The sequence below is a fragment of the Nipponia nippon genome, unplaced genomic scaffold, assembly GCF_047370975.1.
Source record: "Nipponia nippon isolate SJK-2023a ecotype South Korea unplaced genomic scaffold, ASM4737097v1 scaffold_2, whole genome shotgun sequence".
NCBI classification, from domain to species: Eukaryota; Metazoa; Chordata; class Aves; order Pelecaniformes; family Threskiornithidae; genus Nipponia; species Nipponia nippon.
The window spans coordinates 97901972-97925509 of NW_028262336.1; the positions used below are offsets into that span (position 1 = coordinate 97901972).

At 38.4% G+C, this 23538-nt stretch overlaps 1 protein-coding gene across 3 annotated transcripts in view; it reads left to right on the forward strand.

Annotated features, from left to right (window-relative positions):
- DGKH (diacylglycerol kinase eta) overlaps positions 1-23538 on the forward strand; it is a 172872-nt gene that overhangs the window by 81857 nt on the left and 67477 nt on the right. For all 3 annotated transcript variants that reach the window (XM_087757192.1, XM_087757189.1, XM_087757190.1), the window contains exons 3-4: positions 7779-7889; positions 9674-9754. In XM_087757192.1, coding sequence (XP_087613318.1) covers positions 7779-7889; positions 9674-9754 — 192 coding nt within the window. The remainder of the gene's footprint in view (positions 1-7778; positions 7890-9673; positions 9755-23538) is intronic.

The window sequence follows — 23538 nt, forward strand, 5'->3', positions numbered from 1 at the left end:
TTGTTTAAACATTCTTGGAGAGGCAAAAATTAAAACTGCAAGAAGTAAAACACAGGTTTGTTACGACAAGCTTAACTTATGATTTGTTTTAAAGAAAGGATCACTTAAAAGTTTGTAGCGGTGTTTAATATATTTTTGTTATATGATGCTGTTGTAATTTCCTCAAGTAATTGAACAACTGTTATTTGTATGTTAACACTGGACAGAACTAGAGGAAGAGTTTGCTCTTTTCTGTGGAAACATAACAGGATTTTTTTTTCCGCATTTTGCTGTGTGAGGTGGCAAAATGGTTTATTTTGGACCTATACTGCATGTACTTTACAGACTGGCAAGTGTGTTGAGTGCTCCTCCTATTTAGTTGAGACCAAGACCTAAATAACTCTGGTAAAGAAAAAAACCTTGCCAGCTGAGTGCTTTGACTGTTTATGACGGGTTTTATTTTTTCCATTTTTTTTCTTCCTGAGATACGTACCATTTATATTCTTCTGTCTCAAAACCAGTTAGACTTAGTTGGTTTAAATCTCTTTGCTGAGAGCATGTATAATTAAAAAGGAACAGCTACTAAAGCTCCAAATGGTAGCTGTATACTAGTCTAAGACTAAGTTAGCGGAGTTGTGTAAAAACACCAAGACCCTTAAATCTTTGGCACTAAGTCATAGTCCTATGAAGTGTTTTAGCCCTTTTCAGTGTATTACAGCTGTTTCATGCCCTGATTAATGAGAACAGAGAGTGAGATCAACATGTTGTACATGCATGGAAGTTAGGAGTCTAAATACTTGAGCTGCAGATAAAGTTTCTTTTCCGGTTCTCAATCCAGTATCAAGTTTATATCTAAAATAGATTTTTGTTTGTTTCTTAATTCCCAGTGTAATGTTTCATCCTAATATGGCAATATCCTATTCATTTTTGATATGTGCCATAATCTCTATTTTTAAATGAATCTGCTAATTGACCTTCACCTTGCTACCAGGATATTTTTGTTATGGCAATTTCTCTGCAATTTCATTCTCTGCAATTTACTTCATGTTTTACTATACTACCATATATTCCAAGCAGAGGAAGCTGAAAGCTATTTTTTTCGTTATTTTAACAACAATAATGCAAAATCTGTTTCCTCAGCATAGGCTGGAAGGGAACATGAAGGGAGAACAAGGTTGAGGAAAAAGTGCACTGCATAAGCTGTATAATTGCATTTATTTGTATTACAGTTTCACTTAGGCTAGAGTCCATCCACACAAAGGACCCCAAAATATGGAATATAAGAATAACTTCGGAAGAACAGACTGTTTTATTATTACACAAAAATGATTATGCTTAATCACAGGTTAGTGTTGTGGTGGGGAGTGGGGGGAGTGTGGCTGGCTTTCATTCTGAGATTTTGGAAAGCTGTTTTCTCAAAGCTAGCTGGACTGTTTTTTTCTTTAATGGGACAGGGGTAGCTGTCATCAGCAATGACAGACTGAGCATATGCAACTTGCCACTTTTTCTGATTTCTCTGTCGCTAATGTAACGTGGAGGATGGGTTAGTGGCAGCAGCCTGGGACATCTCAGTTGAGGCAAGCATGGTGCTTTAGGTACCCCATGATATAGCTCCACATGTTCCACTGAGTGATCAGTTCTTGATGGTACTTCTTTTTATTAAGATTTTCTTGAAATTAAAGCAATGTTACATAGTCAACATGATCATATTGATTTTTGATCTTGTTTTGACCATTTTTAGCTGTATAAATTCATAGGTATAACATAGTTCTTGGTTTGGTTTTAATTTTCAGATGTCAGGCTCCCTTCACTGTGATCAGGGATCTTCAATAAAAATGTACCCTTGCACTGAGCAGCTGATGAAGTTTTTATTCTCCGTAGATAAAAATCTATTTTTATTTTGACATAGTTCTAATGAAAAATCTGTCAGCATAAGTGACAGTAATGGAAGCTGCTGTACAGAGATTGTCAAGAAAATCACAAGCTTGGAATTTCCGGGTCATAATTTTAATCAAAATCAAGAGTTTGATCATCACATTTTTTAATAATAAAAGTAATTTTCAATCTGCTGAACACATGGAATATTTTAAGGGGCTCCGAGTTAATATGAGCTGTGAGACTTTACCTTGTAACATAATGAAGACTCTGCCTTAAGCCGTATCTGTGCAGAAGGTGAAAATGTACCAGACTCTCCATAATACTAAAAAGAAGAGGGTCAGTTTTATTTCAGTACTCAACTTTGCGAAGTCATATGAATAGGAAGTGTCACAGGAGGGCGTTAAACAATATCAAATACTATAATCTCTTTTTTCTTTAATGACCTGGTCTATCAACAATCTGAACGTTAATTATTTTGGTAAATGAGGGCCTAAGTCCACTTACAAACACAAACATCAGACTTTAAAGCAAAAGAGATACTATCAACATAGTGGGAAAAACCAAACCTGCAAAATTTTTTGCTGGGTCAGACAATAATCTGTCTTCAACAGTGGAATAGGAAAAGCTGTTCAGGAGCAGCATGTGAGTTTGGCTGCAGTCCGTTCCCCTGGTACTTCCCCATGGTGGATTAAAGGGGCCACATGTAGAGGTGGTGTTCTTGAATTTGTCTAATCCTTTTTTTGTACTTGCTGACGCTGTCTGCCTTTACAATCTCTTGTGACAGCAAGCTTCATAAAATCACCACCTGCTATGTAAAGATGTGCTGCTTTTTTGTCTTTGTTAAGCTGATCTCAATATAGTTTCATCACATTCCTCCTTGTTATGATGTTGTGGGTAAGCAATAGTTCTGCATTCACCATACTCTGCTGTAATGCTTTTATAAATGTTGATCATATTACCCCCTCAGTCTTCTGCTCTTCAAACTGAAGAGTTTTCCAGCTTTTTTATTCCCTCTTTGTAAGGCAGCTGCTCCGACCTCTGAATCATTTGAGTTTTCCTTCTCTGTACCTTTTCTTAACCCTGTTTCTTGAGTTGGAGAGACCAGAGCTGTCTGGTACACCAGTGTTTTATATAGCAACAAAATGACATCCTCCGTCTTGGTTTTGTTACTTTTCTTGGTGACAACCAAAGTTTTTTGGCTTTTCTGGCTGTGGTTGAGCACAGAGAGCTGTGAACTGTGATTCCCAGATCTCTTCTCCACTCAAAATTGATATGAGAATGTTAGTGAGGTTTAGATTTTTTCCCCAAAGCAAAGCATCTTACATTGACCTGGGCCAAAGCTCATCTTCTGCCTCTTTGCCCTCTTGCTTAGTTTTATAACATCCTTTGAGTTCCTCACCATTGGCATGGAATTTGACTGCTCAAAAGAGCTTAGTATCTTCTGCAAATCTGAAGGTTTCGTTGTGTGATCCTTCTTTGGGTCACTGAATTTGAATAAACCTGATGCCTTGGGAATTCAGAAGAGAGAGTGACTGTTAAGCCCATACTTGTGCCTCCTATCCCTCGAGGAACTTTCAGTCCACAAAAAGCCCCGTTTTCCAATTCCATTCTAACTTAATTTCTTCAATAGTCTTTGGTGGAAAGCCTTGTCAAAGGCTTTCTGAAAATTTGAGTCCACTGGATCTTCATTTATCCACATGATTTTCTCTCCACCCTCTCAACTCCCTGCAGGTAGTAAGGCAGTATTTTCCTCTACAAAAGCTCTGTTGACTTTTCCCATCGGATGTGTATGAGCTCAGCAATACTATTCTTTTGTATGGACTCTACTGTCTTACCAGGATTGGAAGTTAGTATCAGTGGTTCTTTCAGGACCTTCAAGGCTCTCAGGTCCACATGACTCAGTGATTTGGCTGGTCTAGTACTTCCTGTGTATGTGCTTCATGTTGATGTAGCTGTTCTGATGCTACGAAGAACATGTTGTGTGAGATACCATCTCATCATCTTCATTGGTAAAGACAGATGCCAAGAATTTGATGAGCTTCTTTGTTGTGATCTTCTCATCCTTGAGTACCCTTTTCATACCTCTGTTGAAAAATGATCCTGCCAACCCCCTAGCTGTCTTTCATCTTTCAAAGTATTTAAGGAACATTTTAGTCTCAGCATGAGCATCTGTTGCAAGGTGATCTTAAAATTCTTCTTCACCCTCTTAATTTCCTGTTTACATTTGACTTGCCCTGTTTTGTGGCCTTTCCTGTTCTCATTTTCGTTCTTCTCACTTTCAGAAATTTCCTGATGTTCTTTTTTTCACTCTCCTGACACATTTTGAGCAGCACGTCCACTTACATACCTGAAAAGGAGTAGAGAGGAGAGTTTTATCTTCAGTCATTCAATGTTTTAGTTTGCAGTTGCCAACAATGCATCCATAGTCAGTTTACTGTTTTCTAAATTCAGAATATTTTCTCCTTTCTTTGGGTCTTTCTAGCAGCAACATAAGTAAAAAATTTGACTTCTGCACAAATGTGGGACTTACTTCACAAACTGAGTGAATTAGAAGTAAGGCAATGTGGTTGGTTATCTTTGAAATTAAAACTGTAAGTTTTGAATTTTCAAGTGTTACGTACAGAATATTTAAAAATCTGCTGATGGAAAAGAAGATGCCTCTCATTTTTTCGTGATCAAAATACCCACAAATCCCATTTATTTTTGTCATTTAGATTGTGACGATGTAGAGTTGCACTGAACATTCTTGGCTAATTGAACACATATGTACACCTTCTTAATTTTATGAAACGTGGCTATGATTTTTATACTTAGATTTCTTCAGGAAAATATACCACTGTGGAGCACTGTGATGTTGTGATTGTAATATTGTGAATAATTTTTCTATTTGTTAATGGCTAAAGTAGTAAAGATTGTTAGTGATTCTATAATAGTGATTCTATTCTGTTCTGTTCTGTTCTGTTCTGTTCTGTTCTGTTCTATTCTATTCTATTCTATTCTATTTCTATTTCTATTCTATTTCTATTCTATTTCTATTTCTATTCTATTCTATTTCTATTCTATTCTTTTCTGTTCTGTTCTCATTATAGTCCCATACTTCTGGAGGGATGCTGTATTACTAGATGATACAAGATGCTGTATGGGGAAGCCAGAGGTTTTGGCAAGCAGATGAGAGGTGATTCTGTAAAAGTGAGAAGTAGCGTGGGATTGTGGGATGTGCACTTCTTCTTTCTCCTAAATTACCGTAGGAAAGTAGTTAATATAACTGGCAGTGATTATTGCTTATGCTTCAGATTTAATGTCCAACTGAGATTAATTAGAAGAAGGTTTCTCAGAACAGCAAGATCCTGGAGCACTGTCTTAATTGCCGTTGGGAGAGGAAAAGGTACCGATCGCTTTCTTAATGTGTAGCTATAGCTTGATTAATGCTTTTGAAAAACTTTGTATGACCTGGTTGTAGGCAATAATGTGGACCCAAATTCAACAACCTGAAAGGTCCCTTCCAATCTCAAATTGCTGTGCTGTGACTGTGTGTAGATTCAGGAAAGCATTATTAACAGATTACCTAATGACTCAGTTGGCAGCTGGAAGTTTTTTGCACATTTTAAAGGCTAAATGAAGTTAATTAAGGATAGCGGGCCAAAGCTTTATGCTCAATTTTGATGCCTGCAGCCATGGAAGTGTCTATTTAACATGCTCAGACCTCAGCCCAGTATCTCTCTTTGTGGTAAAATGTAAATTTCAGATGTATACTTCATGAAGTGCTTACATTTCTTGGGTAAATTTTTACCAGTCTAGTATTTTTTCAACATTTTGATATAAAAATACATTCTGAAGAGCCTGCGTAGTTATTGACTGCCAGCTTTAGGGAGTTAATTTTAAATGGCTGATTTACAAAATAGATTTAATTTTGAAGTTATTGGTTTGGTATTAGGAATACTGGTGTTTTAAGGGGTGAGTAGAAATAGGGGGAAATTAAGCAAAAAATGACATGAAAGAGTTAATTCTGTAGTGAGTAATAGCTCAAGGTTTAGGGAGATTTATGTTCTTTGAACAGATTTTGAAATTCCTGAAAATATTCAGTAGAATGTATGTTCTGTGTCTCCTAGTACACATAGCGCGTTTCAGGGAACATGGATTTCCTTCCATTTCGGACATTTTTCCAGTAAGGCAGTGCCTGCTGTGTATGTGGAGTACTGTTTCCTTGGAACTGAATTTCTCTAGTCTTACATCTTCTGACCCTTGATAAACACACAACTCATCTACTCCCATCCCGTGCGATGAGCTTCCAAAATCTCAGAGAGCGATATGAAATGGCTACAACAAATAGCTTTGAATAAGTGCTTGTATTCGTTAACTGATTCAATCTATTTATATCATGTAAAATTAGCTTATCTTAGGGTCTCATCAGCAAACTGCAAGCAATCTTAAAATGGTGTGCGGTGAGCAGACCCTTGCAGCTGGGAATTGCTACCCTTAGCTAGAGCAGGAGGGCTGACCGAATGTGTTGGTCCAGGTTGTTGGCATGTGAAGTAAAATGAGATAAATCCAAACTTTCAGCTGCGACCTTTCATCTGAGAGGGTTGCTTTTTCAAGAGCATTAATTCAATTGCTTTGTGATTGTTGGACCATATTCTTAGTTTGTGATGTTAGGAGTATCTAAATGAAGGGTGTGATGTATGAATGTAACAGCGATGTTTCTCATTTCAAGGAAATGGTAGGAACATTAAAGTGCTTTCTGCTTTTTCTGTATTTTCATTACTTGCATTAAAGTTAAGGAGAATTTGCCATCTGATAACAGAAGGAGATGTTTATGAACTTCAGGTCAGGTCTTGGTTAAGTCTCTAAAAGGTCTAGAATAACTTCAAATGATGTTCATATCACATTGTCTAGAAATTGTGTTATAAAAGATTTGCATCACATTATTACAGTACAAATTGGAAATATTCTGGAAACATTAGAGACCATTTTGGAATATAATGTCCAAATCTACTTGCTTTTTCTCATACCCTTTGTGTGTTTCAAAGCTGAAGAAAATGAATTGCGAGACTCATGCAATTAGTATGCTGTGTCATGTCATTTCATCTGATTAAGTGGAGAATTTCTGTAATCAGTTGGATGAATCCCACACACGCTGGCAAAAGCAGCATACACATTTAAAATATACTAATTTGTGTCTTACTCATTTCAAAAAATGGGCTTTATGTAGGCAGGGTTCAGTCTGCAGTGGAAAGGTTTGGATAGGCGAATCGTTTTTTGACTAAAAATATTTGCCTGGTAAAAATATCCCTAGCTGTTACTGTTCTCACACTTCCCATATAATAATTATTCTTAATGGTAAGCTGATTTCATGCTGAAGGCTTCAGTTCAGCAACGCATTTGAAGTCATGCGTGACTTATATCATACTGGATCATTCCCTCTATGTTAAAGGCATAATTCATGTGCTTGAATCAGACACACGTTTAAGTACCTTGTTGAATTCGTGTCTATGTGGAAATTGTTTTTCTCCTCAACATAATCAAATTTGGAACTGGAAATGACCTTGTGTAGATGGTTTTTAGCATTTTTTTTCTGAATTGTGGCACCATCAGTTGTTGCTTACTTTAATATTTGTGGGTTTGCAGCTGTCCAGACAACTGAATTATTTTGTGTTCATCTTCACAATAATTACATGCCTCTCGACTGCCTTTTCAGTTTACATGTAAAATTAGCATTTTGCCAATATTGTCATTGTTTAAAAAATAGCAATGCAAACTCTGGTTGTCCAGAGAATTAGTCTCAATTTAATGTGAATAGATACAAATTGAAATTCACAGTTATATGAGGTGTAACATAAATTTAAAAAAGCGTAACTTTCATCTATATGCGTAGCTATTTAGATATGTATTTACCTTGTGTTCTGTATTTTAATATTTTTCAGACAAGTATAAAAGAAGGATTACTACTGAAGCAAACCAGTTCTTTTCAGAGGTGGAAAAAGCGTTATTTCAAACTTCGAGGTCGTACCCTTTACTATGCTAAGGATTCAAAGGTAATTCTATGCTATTAGTGTCTAATGCCATATACTTGTAACTTCAATTTTGTTTAGATTTGTAAGTGCAACAACAACAACAACAACAACAATAATAATAATAATAATAATAATGATAATAATAATTTAATGATTTGTTAGTGATTGTTTAATTTAAAAACTGCTGTATATAAGGTGTAGTGTATTAAATTAACTTTAACTAAGGAAGACTGGTGATTTCTCTTGATTTTTTTAAAATGAAATTTATCACAGTTATTTTAACCTTTTTGACTATTCAGACAAATAATAAATTAATCTTAAGGAGTTGTGGGGTTTTTTTGGGGGGTGGCTCTCAGGCAGTCAAATCTAACTTTTAAAAAAAAGGTAAAAATGGGATAATGCTCAGAAGTTATCCCTCAAACTGCATTGCATTGAAACTCTTCTAGCTTAATGCCCATGTTGCTGTTAAAGAAGTGGAAATGGTTACGTGAAATCAAGATAGGAAGATTTTCTGCCAAAACTGATACATAAGGGAAAAAGCTGTTTCCCATCAATCGAAATTTTTGGTGGGAAAATTGGGGGTGGGCAGAGGGGAATATTTGTCTTCTTTCCGAAAGGCGTTTCCTCCCTCCTCCTCAAGGCCGGGACTGAGAGCACTTTGGCCTCTTGGGCTGGCTCAGATTGTGCTGTTCCATAGCGGGGGGCATTACTTTTCTGTACCCTGCGAGGTTGCAGCAACTCATGGGAGCTGTAGGTGAGATGCTTCAGGTCTCTATCATCTTCTATAGCCTGGTCTTCTCAATAGAACTATTACTAAGGCATGGAGACCTCTCTTTCTAGGGCTGTATGACTATAATTGCACAGTTGTGTCGCTGTGATGAATCAAGGAAAACATCGTCTCTCCAGGGAGCCTGGAGGTACTGCAGTACCTCCGTTGTCACGGTTCTCTGCACATGGTGCTACCACGAGCAGTTTATATAAAGGCTTAATAAACATGGCAGATAAGAGTTCTGAGAATGGCAACGTCATCTATGCCATAAAGATGAGAAAAGGAGGTGTAACGAGTAGGCAATTGTACAAATACTCTGTAAATCCAGAGTACAAATAATCTGTGAATCCAGAGATACTGAAACTCCCCCAACATTGCTTCTCCTTCCCATGGCATGGAAGAGGAAGAACATGGTACGGCTTAAAAAAAAAGGGGGAGGCATTTTTGTTGGTCTCCCCTTCTGTGCTTCAAAATCCATCATGAGTTTAACAGAACCTAATTAAACCTTTGTTAGAGGCTGGGGTGTTTAAAGAAGACATATATTTCTCTTGCTGGAATATAAAACAAAGGAGTGGAAGGGATCTCTTCAGGCCCTTGAGCTCCATTTTCTCATATGAATACCATATCATAGATTCCCCTTCATGAATTTAGAGTTCCATCCTAAAGCTGATTAATTAATTTATATTTTACTAAATGTGAATCTCTTTCCTCTGACACCACATTTATGCTACACAGTAGACACCCCAAAGCTGCATCTATTTAAAAAAAAATCTTCAGAAGAGATTTTAGAGCAATATATATTTTTGGAGCCACTTTTTTATGCTCTCATGTAGCACTTAGCAAATAGGACTGTGTTTAGGGGTCAGATAGGAAGTTTCATCACATTATCAGTGTTTTCTATTTTTTCACCACTTTTTTTTCCTATTTTGATTTTCCAATTGGAATGCACACAAAGAAATGAAAGCACAGACTGTAAGCATACCTGAAAGTGGACTCCGACTATATTTAATGTTTTTATGTTCTTTTCCATTCACAGTCTCTAATATTTGATGAAGTTGACCTGTCAGATGCCAGCGTAGCTGAATCGAGCACAAAAAATGTCAACAACAGCTTCACGGTATGGAACCATTATAATACTGGTCTTGAAAGCTGTGGATAGGCTGTTACTAAGAAAATCAAGAATCCTCTGAATTTCTTCTTATTTTCCTCTATTTGGAAATAAAATGTCCTTTATTTGGAAATGGTATAACGTATCAGAACAATATCACATCAGCTATTGATAATTTTGTTTCTGTGAGTTTTTTTAGCAGAAATTAGAAAGATAGCAGTTGCTTCAAGAGCAAGTCATTAAAAATTTAGGAAGATTCAGTATTAGTACTTCATTAGTACTTATTAGTACAGCTTGGGTTTATGCTGTAGTTTGTCTTTCAGGTGACATGCTGAATGGATTAAAATGTAATTCTGTTATTGTTTTAATTTCTTATAGTAACATTTTTGGTTTTCTGTTGTATTGAAGTATATTTTATTTTTTTCATGGCTGGTTATATCCCTATATGTTTCCAAGTCATGTGGAAAAGCTGTCTTCACAGTCGTACCTTGATTCTGATACTGGTATAAGAAACAAAGAATATTCATAAATCCCTGTTTCTGTAAGTTCACAAGTGCTTTTCACACACAGGTCTTGCCATTTATTGTTCAACTGCTCTGTTGGAACTAAGTGATAGCATCTGACACAGTTCCTCTGCTGATTCTTAACCTCTGGAAAAGTAAATTCTTTGAACAAGAAGTAGCTATGAGGAAGATTGTGTGTAAAGTTGTCCTTCTGAAGGTCTTGAGTTCTCCCACTGACTGCAATGGCATAATTTTTCTTAACCTGCAAATCCCGCTATTCTCTATTAAAATGACGATTTTCTGTTTTCCTGAGGATTTTGGTTTCACACATGGTCCATGTTACCAGTGTTGGTTGTTCTCCAAGGCAGTCCAACGCAAGCCTCTTGAAAGCTTCATCAGGTCTTCCTTGCTGTGGTACCTCCCAGGCAGCTACTGAAGTAGTCAGAGCACTTCAAAGATGTGTTCACGTTGGCCCGGACAGTCCAGTGTGTTATGTCAATCTAAGTTTCTCTACTGACTAAGAAGGCAATTAAAAAGACTACTTTGACGGAAGGTCCCGGATGAGGGGGTGACTGTGTGAGGTACCAGCTTGCCTTTTGAAACGGTTCTTTCTGTTGCTTAGAAGCTCTGCTTCTGCCTTACTCCGGGCCAGAAGTAAAGCTGTCATGCAGGCATCAGGATAGCTGAGGAATAATGAGGCATACAAAGATGTTGAGTTGAGGATCCCAGCAGTCATGGTTGTCACTTATTCTTCAAGATGGGATATAAAGCTCAGCATCTCCTAAAGATACAAACTTCCTTCACTGTAGCCTCCATTATGGGAAAAAGAAAATTAAGAAAACTCTGGCTATAATGTTATTACTGATCACTGAATCATGAAATAAGACATTCATCTAGAGATCTGGATAGACCAGAGAGCTGGGCAATCACCAACTGTATGAAATTTAACAAGAGCAAGTGCCTGATTCTCCACCTGGGACAGGGTAATCCTGGTTATATGTGCAAATTGGGGGCTGAGAGGCTGGAGAGCAGCCCCTTGGAAAGAGATCTGGGGGTTTGGATTGATGGCAAGTTGAATATGAGTAAGCAGCATGCCCTGGCAGCCAAAAGGGCCAGCCATGTCCTGGGGTGCATCAAGCACAGCATAGCTAGCCAGTCTTGGGAGGTGATTGTCCCACTCTGCACTGCACTGGTGGGGCCTCACCTCGAGTACTGTGTGCAGTTTTGGGTGCCTCAGTATAAGAAGGACATCAAACTATTAGAGTGTGTCCAGAGGAGGGCGACCAAGATGATGAAAGGTCTTGAGGGCAAGGGGAACAGCTGAGGTCACTTGGCTTGTTCAGCTTGGAGAAGAGAAGGCTGAGGGGTGACCTTATCGCAGCCTACAACTTCCTCAAGGGGGACAGTGGAGGGGGAGGTGCTGATCTCCTCTCTTTGGTGACCAGCGATAGGACACGAGGGAATGGAATGAAGCGGCACCAGGGGAAGTTCAGATTGGACATTAAGAAAAGGTTCTTCACTGAGAGGGTGGTCGGTCACTGGAACAGGCTGCCCAGGGAAGTGATCATGGCACTAAGCCTGTCAGAGTTCAGGGAGCGTCTGGACAATGCTCTTAGTCATATGGTTTAGTTTTAGGTAGTCCTGCGAGGAGCAGGGAGTTGGACTCGATGATCCTTATGGGTCCCTTCCAACTTGAGATATTCTGTGATTCTGTGATCTTGGTGTAATTTTGTGTAGGGAAGAAAAATGGCATGGGGTTTTTTTGTGGTTTTTTTTTCCTTTTTTTTTTTTTTTTGTTTTGCAATGCTTGGTGGTTTGGTATCCTTTATAATCCTTTAGGCCCACTCAGTATCTCATTCTTCACCAAAGGCATGTTTTGTATCTAGTATCAAGATTTCTAGGGGAGATGGTAGTGAAAAAAGAAGTCTCAGGGGCTACAGCTTTAACAGCTTTGGAGACACTATTTATTTTCATGTCCTGGGTAATTTAGGGCAAACAGTGTTTTCTCTAAGGAGCCTTCAAATTCATTTTGAAAAATTATTTGAATTTATAGCTCTCCTGGATTGAAGTGTCATCTGACTTGACTGTGAAATATGGTAATAGTCGTCATCTCACTTAATCTTTTGGCTTCTTTCTTTGTGTTTGCCTAACCCAGTCTCCCAGCAACATAGCTTAGTGAAGACAGACATCTCTGGCCTTGCCTGCACTGGTTTGGAATTGGTTAGCTTCCCAGCAATACTCCTTATAAATAAAAACCCCCTTTTTTTTTGCCTTTTTTTTCTTCCATCTTAAAAAAGATAATCCAGCCTTTCTTAAAATTACTTATTTTTTTATGTTCTAAGTGTTCTGTTAGCATTCTTTTTGTTAAAAAAGCAGAAATTAAATCCTTAACTTTAGCTTTCTCTAGTTAATGTACTCCTCTTGTTTCTTTGTCCCAATAGAGAATATTTTTAACACAAACTTCTGTAGATGGAATATACACCAAATGACCATTTTTCCAGGAAAACACACCTTTAAAAATTTACATTGAAATTAATTTTTTTTTATAAATCCCTTTGTCATTTCACTTAAATACTTCCCTCCCCTCAGTCTGCCACCCCCAGCTTGTTGAAGCTACTGGTTTGCCTTCTTTTGCTCTTTCCAGTTTGTCTGTTTGGAGACAGAGGTGTGCGTGTCAAGATTTTCCATGCTCTTTTTTTGGATAAAACTCAAGTCCTAAAATTAGTCATAACACACAGATTTAAGGTTGAGTTTATTTGTAATGCGCATGCTTGCAGAATATTTTATGTAACTAAATATCAGTGTTTATTGACCAGAATTACTTTTCCTTTCTTACTACAAACAAATTGAGGTTAAGGGGAAAATTGAGATAAATAAATATCTGCTAATTAAAATGAGAAGCTGCTAAACTTGAACCAGCTCATCTGTTTCAGTTTTTTCTTTATTGCTGATATTACTTTTCAATGAACAACCAACTAATTTCTAGCAAATAGCTCCTAGTGCACAAGCTTGCACTAGGGTGCATTGCAATAGATTATAGGCATTTTGAGCATCCTCATCTAGAGGCTATTAAAGAGAGGAAAAGCTGTCCCTTGACTTCAGAGTCTTTATATGAGCCCCTCAAGGCCAGATTCTTCCTACTTGCTTGTTAGGTAGCAGTCTCCTAAGTCTGTGGGAAGAGAGGGAAGAGGTTCAAGAAGTCAAGTCAGCCCGTCAAAGATGTGCATCACCCTCTCCGTCAGCCACATCAGGAGCCCACGGGGGCTTTTGCACACCCCATGCCTGCAGTTCAGTGGTGTGGGTGGGCACTGAGTCCTCGTAATGTTCTTGGGTACTCTGCTGAATGTTTTTTCCACAGTGCTTTGCTTCTGCCTCAGAGGGTGGTTTTGTTGTCTCAGCAGAACCTGAGGAGTGTAGTTGCACAACATGTTACCTCTTTGGGGAAACTTTGGGGATGAATCAGTCTCCCATCCTTATTGCACGCAAGCAGATGGGCCAGTGACCAATTCTGCTGAGAGCCGTAATTCCTTATGCATTTTGGTTTGCAGTGATGGCTTGTTAATATCAAGTGCATTTAGAAAAATCTCTTTATTGTTCTCAAAACAAGACTTGAGATTGAATGAGGCTGAATAGTGCTCTGCAGCATGCAAGCATGGGCATGTAGAACATTGGTGGCATGCTTTTGTTCTAATAGGTATAAGGAACGGGAATTTTAAATACTAAAATGATTCTTGAACAGGCATACTCAGTTAATGAAGTTCCTCAGGGCAGGAAAGGTGATTATGAATTGTGATTTAAAAGGAGATTTTGACAGGTTAGCTTTTGGCTTAGGTTTCTACTTCTGCCTTGCTTTTGATGATGAAGAACTGATGCACATTGATGGGGGAAAAAAATCTGTAGATGTTAACCATGCTGCCTTTCAGTCATTGACCAACATGGATGTATAAAATGCCCTGGGTTATTATAAATCTGTCCTAGAGTTTCATGTAAAATGCACATGCATCGTGAGGCAGCACCTATATTTAATCCATCCGAACTGATGTTTGAAACATTCAATTCAGTTATGGGTTTTTGTGGTAAATGTGAAGGAAAATAATAATTTTAGGGTGGAGATACTGGCTTTGAGGCATTACTTTGTGTAACTGGCTTTAGACATTTGATTTGGGTTAGGTCAACTTCTAGTGCATCTAAGAATTACACAAAGCCATGGACACTCAATTTCTTACTATATATATATTCAGAAAAGTGAAAATCCTGGCTAGATTAATTCTGTTATCTAATTATGTCTGAGACTAACAGAGGAAGTAATTTCACTGTCGTTCTGGAAGGTGCCCTCCAGGAATATGAGAATTAACATGCTAGATGATACTCAGGATGGGGATTCAGCTTGCCCTAACTTCATGGTGGGGCTCAATGATGGGTTTATAGAACCCTAAATTTAGATATCTAGGATAAGATTAATAGCTCTTTAAAGCAGAGTCCTGTAATTGCTCTGTTCAGTATAATTATATGATTATTAACTAACTCTTCCTTAGCTATGATAGGAGCTTTGTCATCCAGGGCATCTAAAATGTAGACCCCTGCTTTCTGATTTCTGAATCAGGTGCTGAATCAAGTACTTTTTGTTGAATATGCATCTTCTGAAAGGGGTCATCTTGAGAGGGAGGAAGCTGCAGTAGGCAGATCTGCTGTCCTGGAAAGCCTACTGCAATTCTTAGTAATTAGAAATTGGCTGGAAATGAGACTTTATATTCCAGCCAATAACATTGATTACTAGGATTCTGGGTATGCTTGCAAAAATGTTTAATATCATAAATTTTTGCTGATTTCTTGGTTTTAGTGATGCTATAGACCATACAGACCACAGAGTCTAATTATTTATTCTGTGAAAAAATACTTCTTTGGAGAACTCTTAATGTGCTGGGCTTTAATTAAAGTATTCTCACCTAGTGTTATGAGGCAAAGGCAGCAGAAACCTATAAACCGTCTGTTCTTCATTTTATGGTTTTTATTACCTCCTTTTGATTTGACTGTTTTCCAAGGTAAATAATCTTTGTAAATATTTTTCTATACTCTTATCTATTCTTGCTGTTCCGACTTTTTCTGCAGCATCATCTTGTAAGTGAAATGACTAGTTTGGCATTCAGGGAGCACAAGTCACGGATATTTGGGACTATTTCCTAAATTAACGCTCATTTACATTCCTTATGGGTTCCACATTTTGTCTGTTTTCTGCAGCACCAACACATTATGCATTTTTTAGTCCTCTGTAATGATGCTAAGATCCTTTTCCTGTTAATTTGGAGCTGTCTGTAATTCACAAATACTTCTTCTATGCTTCTGTGGTTTTTCTCTGGTGTGTATTTCTTTTTTTTTGTTTACTAACACTGAACTTTTTCAAGTCACTGTACCGTCTGTTTAATGCCTTGCTTGGCTCTCTCTGAAGTGCCTTGATGATCAAGGGGAGGAACTAACTAATCAAAATTCTGTGCTGTCTGTAAATGTTCCCCTATCACTACTCCACTCACACTTCTCTTCCAATTTAAGAATTGCATCACAAAATTTTGTAAGAGAATAATAAGGTGCTTATTATCTATTAATCTTTTCCCATATTAAAAATTCCTATTATTCCTTCTTACTTTTTTTATGTCCCTTAGCTTTTCATCTCATCGCATGATTGGGACATAAAAATAATCGGTCTTTTCAGTTCAGTGACTAAACTAAAGATAATTCTGGGTCAACCGGATGTTTTAACTTTTTGAGCAAAGTACTTAGTTTAAATTAAAGGGATTAAATATTGTTTTAAAGTATTTTTTTCATATTATATAAAGAAAAAAACAAAACATGAATGGTATTTCATTAAAGTTAGTTCTTGAATGTATTTTGTTACAAAAAGTTAAAGGTTTTTTTTTTTCTCTCATTTCCACTTTTTTGGTCAGACTTATCAGTTCACTTTGACCTGAGAGCAGATGGTTCTGCTTAATATGTTTTTAAACAAAAAAATTTTTATCCAGTTGTCTGCAATTTCCTTGATATTCTGTAAATTTGGATAGATTTTGAAAAACTAAACATTTATATTTGCTGATTTTCCTTTGACCTATTATTTTGAGATGGTTAGGTATTTTTTATAGGTTAGTGAGGCCAAATACTCCACTGGAGCAACTGTGCTTGAGCTGTGGTTAAAATTTATATTGTTTTCTTCCAGTTTATATTGTTTTCTTCCAGAACTCTGATTACCCTATTTCCTATCCATATTTCTGAATGTAGCATATCCTACATCTTGGCTGGGGATGTAAAGTTTACTGGCATATAATTTATGTGGAACCAGCTTAAAGCATAAACCAATTCTTTTCATCTTTGAATCCTCCTGTACAGCCGCTGTTTTTAATGGGAGGTTGCCCAGCTGTATTGGAAACTCAATTCTTGCGATTCATCAGAATTTCAAGTTGAATATTACAACCGGGCCTGAAGGCATATTGCTTTTTAGCAGTTTATTTCAGCCCTGCTGCTTCTGACATCAGTCAGCTCTTTGCTCATTGTTGAGATTAGCTGCTTCTAATTGATTTTAGAAAATTAACTTTTAATATTCTTGATGCACTTGGAAAACAGGATGCGTTGCCAGACTTTTGCAGTATGTTTGAGAGTGTTAATTTCTTAGAGTTGGACGTATTTTGCTTCCTTTCTTGCCACCCAGATTTTTTTCAGAGTTGTTACTGAGACTTTTCTTCAGGGACTACAAGAACTTCAGGGAATGTGAGAACTGCTTAACCTTCCCCAAGCCACATCAAGAAGAAATGAGAAGAGCCTTTTCCCAAAGGAGTTTAAAACCTTTCATCTTTGGGCTTGGGCATTTCAGTCTTCTATCTGTTTGAATATCAGAGACAAAGAGAGATAGTACCAAAGCTGGGAATAATTATCCTAATACTGTTTTTTTCCTATTTAAATAATCTACCATCAATTCAGTTTTATTACTGACTCTTGATTTGCCCAAAGTTCAGGGCCTTGAGCTTTATTTAAGTGCAGAAAAGCTTATGGATGCCAGTGGAGGTATTTCTCTGATGCTGTCCCGCTTGTTTACAAAATCCAATTTACTGCAGTTCAGTCTCCGTGGACATCAGGAGATGGCTTCTTTACTCATAGCCTCAAGCCTCTTTCAGACACTATTCTGCTTCAGTCTGTTTGTTTCTGAGGGCCACTCACCTGAAGATTGCACTGACCTTTTCTGGGCTTTCTGCTGCTTCCCTTTCAGTGTCTTTCTTATTTCTGTAGTTTGGTGAAATCACTTGCTACTCCTGTATTGCGAGACTCCTGGGATCACAGGGTCAGCAACCACCTTCAAGGCTTTGGCTTGTTCCATACTTGAAGTGGTTTCCCCTGGTTTCAGCTATTGCTAAGCAAACTTTCTTCACTGCCTTGTTCTTAGCCTGGGTGATTAAACTTTCTGGTTTGCTCTGTAGGAGTACTCTGGAGCACAGCTATCTGCAACTTTTTTTCTTTGTGAAAAATGTATTTTGAGTAAGTTCTACATATAGTCTCTGCTGATGTTTCCTTGAAGGGAGACACTCTTGGTTGACTTCTCCTTTTAATAAACCACAGGGACACGAAGGGAATGGATTTGTGTTTGGAAACATGTTTTTGTTTCTTGATGAATTTACATAAACCACATTTCAAATAGTTTACACATTAAATTTGCTTAACTGAACACAATCTTGCGTGAACACTCTTTAGTCTGCATGAACCTCTGCTATAGGTGTTCTTAACTCAATTGCATACTAATTCTAATAATAATAATGATAATAGTGATCCAGGTATGGATAATGAGCTTATGTTAGTACTATGAAATTATTTGTGTGAAGGGTAACAAAAGACATATGACTGAAGTGCTATGTACTGTGTGTGGTACTATCTTTAGGATTCCTCTCAGCATACTTTACATCAGATTTATCCTTTAGATGTGCAATAATTTCCTGGGTTTGGGTATACTTTGAAATTTCCTTTGCATTCCAGTTGAGTGTTAACATTGCTAACAGTGTAGACTGATGATGGTGGGAGTTCAGACACATTTATAGATGTCTTTCCTTAAAGTGCCTTCCTCTCTGAGCTGAATCCCACTCCCAGAAACATGGCATTTTAAATTTTGCCCTTGGTGTTATCAGAAGGGTCGGTGCATGGCACCATTTCAAGATGGGAGCTGTGCTCCATTTGCAGTCTAGCACAGGGCTGACAGAGGTGCTGGAGTGATATCCGTGAAGATCTTGGGGCCTCTTGTTATCTCCGGGGGGTAGAATATGTCTGGAAACAGCTTAAATTCCTGTGCTGGCCTCACCAGTGTGACTCAGCTTTGCACGGGTAGCTAACTCTTGGGATGGATTTAGTTTTTCCCTAGTTGTGAACTATCTGCTGTTTCATACAGATACTGATTAGCCTCTAAATGACAAAGGCTTTTCGATGCTCCCAGCCCGAGCAATACCCAAACCACAGAAGGACAGGGGAAGTGCTTTGAATTCCATTTTGTTCAATTTTCCACTCATGGTTTTATTTTTTTTTTTTTTTTCTATATTCAGGCAGCTTAGAAACAAAACAAAAACTGAAATAGCAAATTAATATGCTGAGGAAAAAAAAAATTAGACAAAAGCAATTAGTGTGCACTTGCGATGCACTTAGGTTTTTTTCCTCCATTTAGCATTTGCTCATTTTCCCCCGCCCTCTTACAATGACAAAAAAAACGTAATGAAGCTGAGAGCTCTTTGGGTAGCTTTGGGTGTGACTTTCAAGTTTGAAGCTTCTTATCTCTGACTTGATGCACTGTCTCCCTTTCCCTAGAGTGTCTGGAGATGGTGAAGCTTTAAGTTTCATTATGAAAAAGCAATAAAGCATTTCAGCTGTGAGGCTAAAATCCATAGATAAATTGCTTGGGATTGAGCTATTACAAGAAAGCTGCACACTTTTCAGAAGAGGAAAAGAAGGGCATGCTTAAAAATGTGAGCATTCTGGGCTATATTTACATTTGCTTGGAGCTTCTTTTCCACAGATTTTGAGCTTAAGCAGAAATTTTTCAAAAATAGCTCACAGAAAATGTCTCTTTTTCTTCCTTTAGTTTTCTAAGAGGTTCTTTAATTTGTGAAACACAATAAGAAGATTTGCATAGAAGCAAATGCATTAAAAATATCTTTTATTTCCTTGTCTGAACTCATGGTATAGCACCGGTGAAGCAGTTGGGGTCTCTGGAGAACAACCACTGAGCATTGCCAGATTTCATTCTTCCTGCAGTTTTATACTTACCTGTTCTCTGACATTTCTTTCTCTTCTTGCTTTAAAAGTGATTAAAATACCTGGAGAAACCTTAAAAAGTATCCCTCAGTGCAGTTCCTGTATACCAAATAATTTTGTAAACAAAGCCATTGGTGTAAACTTTGAATAAATTTCCTGCTTCTAGTGAACAAGGATCCTGGGCTTCAAGCAGCTGGATCATGTTTAAACAGGCATCTGTTATTACAGATGAAAAAAAATAGTCACTTACTGTTTTATTTTGTATAACTTTGCACCTAATGCCATTAAATATATAACTAAATGTTTTCCTTTAAGCACAGAAGCCATCCCATCTGATAGACATGGAATGAGCTGGTGAAGCAGTAGTGCAAAGTAACGTGCTTAACAAATCTTTATGTAAAGACTTTAAAGAAGCGTGCAGCCCTTGAACTATATAAAGCAGTTTCCAGTTTACATTTACAAGAATGGTTTATTGTTTTTGCTATATTTAAATACTGATTTAAGAAAGATTTCCAATTCTTCAGTCCAAATTCATGAAACTTTCCTGCCCTGCTTCTTGTAACTGTCTCATTATAAAGTTATACTTCTGAAGGAATAATATTTTTCTGTTAGCAGTTGGTTGATGGTGGATACATGAGGTCAAATTTGGGGAACTGTAAATTTCTGACAAAGTGACCTTTGCTGGATACTTTTTGCATCTGTTTTACAGTTCAAGGCTGGACACGTCGTAACTGGATTACTTGATTTACCTGAATTCTGTCTTCACAGATTCACAGAGTGATTTGGGGGTTGGAAGGGACCTCTGAAGGTCATCTGGTCCAACCCCCCTGCTAAAGCATGGCCACCTAGAGCAGGCTGCCCAGGACCATGTCCAGACATCTTTTCAGTATCTCCAAGAATGGAGACTCCACAACTGCCTTGAGCAACCTGTGCCAGTGCTCAGTCACCCTCACAGTAAAAAAGTGTTTCCTGATGTTTACACGGAGCCTCCTGTCTTTCAGTTTGTGCCCATTGCCTCATTGCTTGTCACTGGGCACCACTGGAAAGAGCCTGGCTCTGTCTTCTTTGCACCCTCCCTTCAGGTATTTACATATATAAATAAGATCCCCCTGAGCCTTCTCTTCTCCAGGCTAAACAGTCCCAGCTCTCTCAGCCTCTCCTCATATGTCAGACGCTCCAGTCCCTTCATCATCCTTATGGCCCTTCCCTGGACTGTGTCCCATACGTCCATGTCTCTCTTGTACTGAGGAGCCCAGAGCTGGACACGGTACTGCAGGTGTGGCCTCAACAGTGCTGAGTAGAGGGGCAGGATCACCTCCCTCGAACTGCTGGCAACACTCCTTTTAAAGCAGCCCAGGATAATGTTAGCCGCCTTTGCCACAAATGTACATTGCTGGCTCATGTTCAATTTGTTGTCCAACAGGACCTCCAGGTCCTCCTTTTCTGCCAAACTGCTTTCCAGCTGGGTGGTCCCCAGCATACACTGATGCCTGGGGTTGTTCCTCCTCAGGTGCAGGACTTTGGGTTTCTCCTTGTTGAACTTCATGAGGTTCCTCTCAGCTCGGTTCTCCAGGCTGTCGAGGTTCCTCTGGATGGCAGCACAGCCCTCTGGCATGTCAGCCACTCCTCCCAGTTTTGTGTCATCAGCAAACTTACTGAGGGTACACTCTGCGCCATCATCGAGATCATTAATGAAGATGTTAAACAGGACTGGACCCAGTATTGACCTCTGGGGTACACTGCTAGACACTGGCCTCCAACTAGACTTTGTGCCACTGATCACCAACCTCTGGACCCAGCCATTCAGCCAGTTTTCAGTCTACCTCACTGTCTGTTCATCCAGCCCATACTTCAGCAGCTTCTTTATGAGGATCTTAAGGGATAGTGCTGAAAGCCTTACTGAAGGCAAGGTCGATGATATCCACCTTTGTCTCTTCATCCACCAAGCCAGTCCTTTCATCATACATTATCAGGTCGATCAAGCATGACTTCCCCTTGGTGAATCCCTGCTGACTACTCCCAATCACTTCCTTGTCCTTCATGTGCCTGGATGTATTCTGGGAGATGCTCCTTCATTTTTGCTAGATGTGGTATAAGGAAAATTACCACCTAAATTACCCGGGCTGGATTCTACTGCAGAATGAAGTCAGAGTAGACCTTATACCTGTTCCTGTGATGTAACCGCTTTTGTCCTGCCTTTTAGTTAAGCCCACTTGTCCTAGGGTACTGGTGCAGGAGATGCTGTGTGGGAGTAACCCTTTTCTTGTCCCTCCTAAGAGTTTTTATCGTGGTGGCCAAAACCACACATTACTTCATTACTTGTGAGCTTGGCAACACTGAAATAGGAGAAGGCCAGCAAAAAGAGGGAAGCAACGTTTTAGTGGAGTAGACAGAGCTAATTGTTCTGATTATAAATTCTGTATTGTACTCAGGCAAATATAATAGCCATTTATTACTTGCCTTGCTTTTAAATCCTCTGCTCCCTTTGTAATTTATACTTTTGCCTGGCTTGGCTCATCTTGAAAAATAATAGTGACGATTCACTATAAAGCACCAACTACACCTTTGACGGTGACACTACTGTTATAATTAATTTAGCATCCTGAATCCAAGAAATTAAAGTACTGTAGAAAGCTGCCCAACTGTTTGCACTGTGATTTTTGCAGACAAGTTCTGGTAGGGACGGGAGCATCGATGATCCCAGCAGTCTACTCTCACCACTGTGATGGAAGTGCATTCATCCGTTGCATTCATATGGACCCACCTGCATGAGGACAGGGAAATGGAGGGGCAGACAGAAAGCAAGGGAGGCATAACATGTTATCTTGGTATTTGCCAGAACTCAGTTGCCAAGGTCTAGAAGCACAGAGAAGTTACAAAGAATTAAATCTGTTACATTCATGCCCCAGGCTTTGGGTGTGGTCCCTAAGAGGGGAGGTGGGGATGCTTGCTCTCTTTACATCACGCTCTCTTCATTAGTTGCAGAAAGATATTTTAAAAATATCTCTTCAAAGAAGAGGAAAACCATTTCCCCGCCTGTTTCAGATTCCAAGTGATGTTTCTACATTACTAAGTCAATTCAAGATCGGCCATACAAAGTGCTATTAGTGGAATGCCTGATAATAGTTTAGAGCAGCAGAAGGTGCTTTAATGCAAATATCATGTTGCAGGAAGCGGGCTGCTTTACAATAGCTGCTCTGTTGCTGCTGAGATGTAGACCATTATTTTCTTGATTAGCAAATGTAATATCTGCATTTTTTCTTTGAATCAGTAAAGGAAACCAGAAATGTAGCCACCAAGCTTTGGGAACTGTATTTTCTTATATATTGCTGATATGATAAAATATGTTAAAAATCAAGCTCTCTATGATTTTATTTTACAGATCATAAGTCTAAACCCATTGGTTTGAAGGCATATAGAATGCTATCAGTAAAGTTAGCCCCTTTGAAAGCGAAAGGTGCTTTCAAATTTACACTGAATTTAATGGCGATTTTATTTCCTTTCAAAATGTTAAGCTTGTTCCTAATAGGTGCTGTCTGAAAGAAATGTTGCAGTAGTGGCCCAAGACTTGACTGTGTAATTTTCATCGAAGTAATTTCCAGATGTGTATGTACATATATATGAGCATGTGTATATTTCTAGAAGCCAAATTATCCTAGAGTCAACATGTGTGAAAATCCCAATTTATGGCAAGACCTATGTGGTGGCAGACTGAACAATGTCCTCTTGTTCTCTGCTTCATTCCCCACTCAAAAAGCTCCCTGTTTTTCTGAACAGAACATTATCACAGTAATGGGCCATTTTTCTTCCTATCCAGACATTCTTTATTCCCTATGATGTTTTAGGACTTGTGTTGCTTGCCTTCAACTTTTAAGACTCTGTAGGCTCACTCTTTCCCTATGCCTACTGCGTTAAAAGCGTTTTTTATTCCCACTACCTCAATTTCATTAGTTTCCAATATACTGCAGTATCTGGCTTTGATAACTCTCTCTTCCAAAATCAGCAATGACTTCTTCTTGG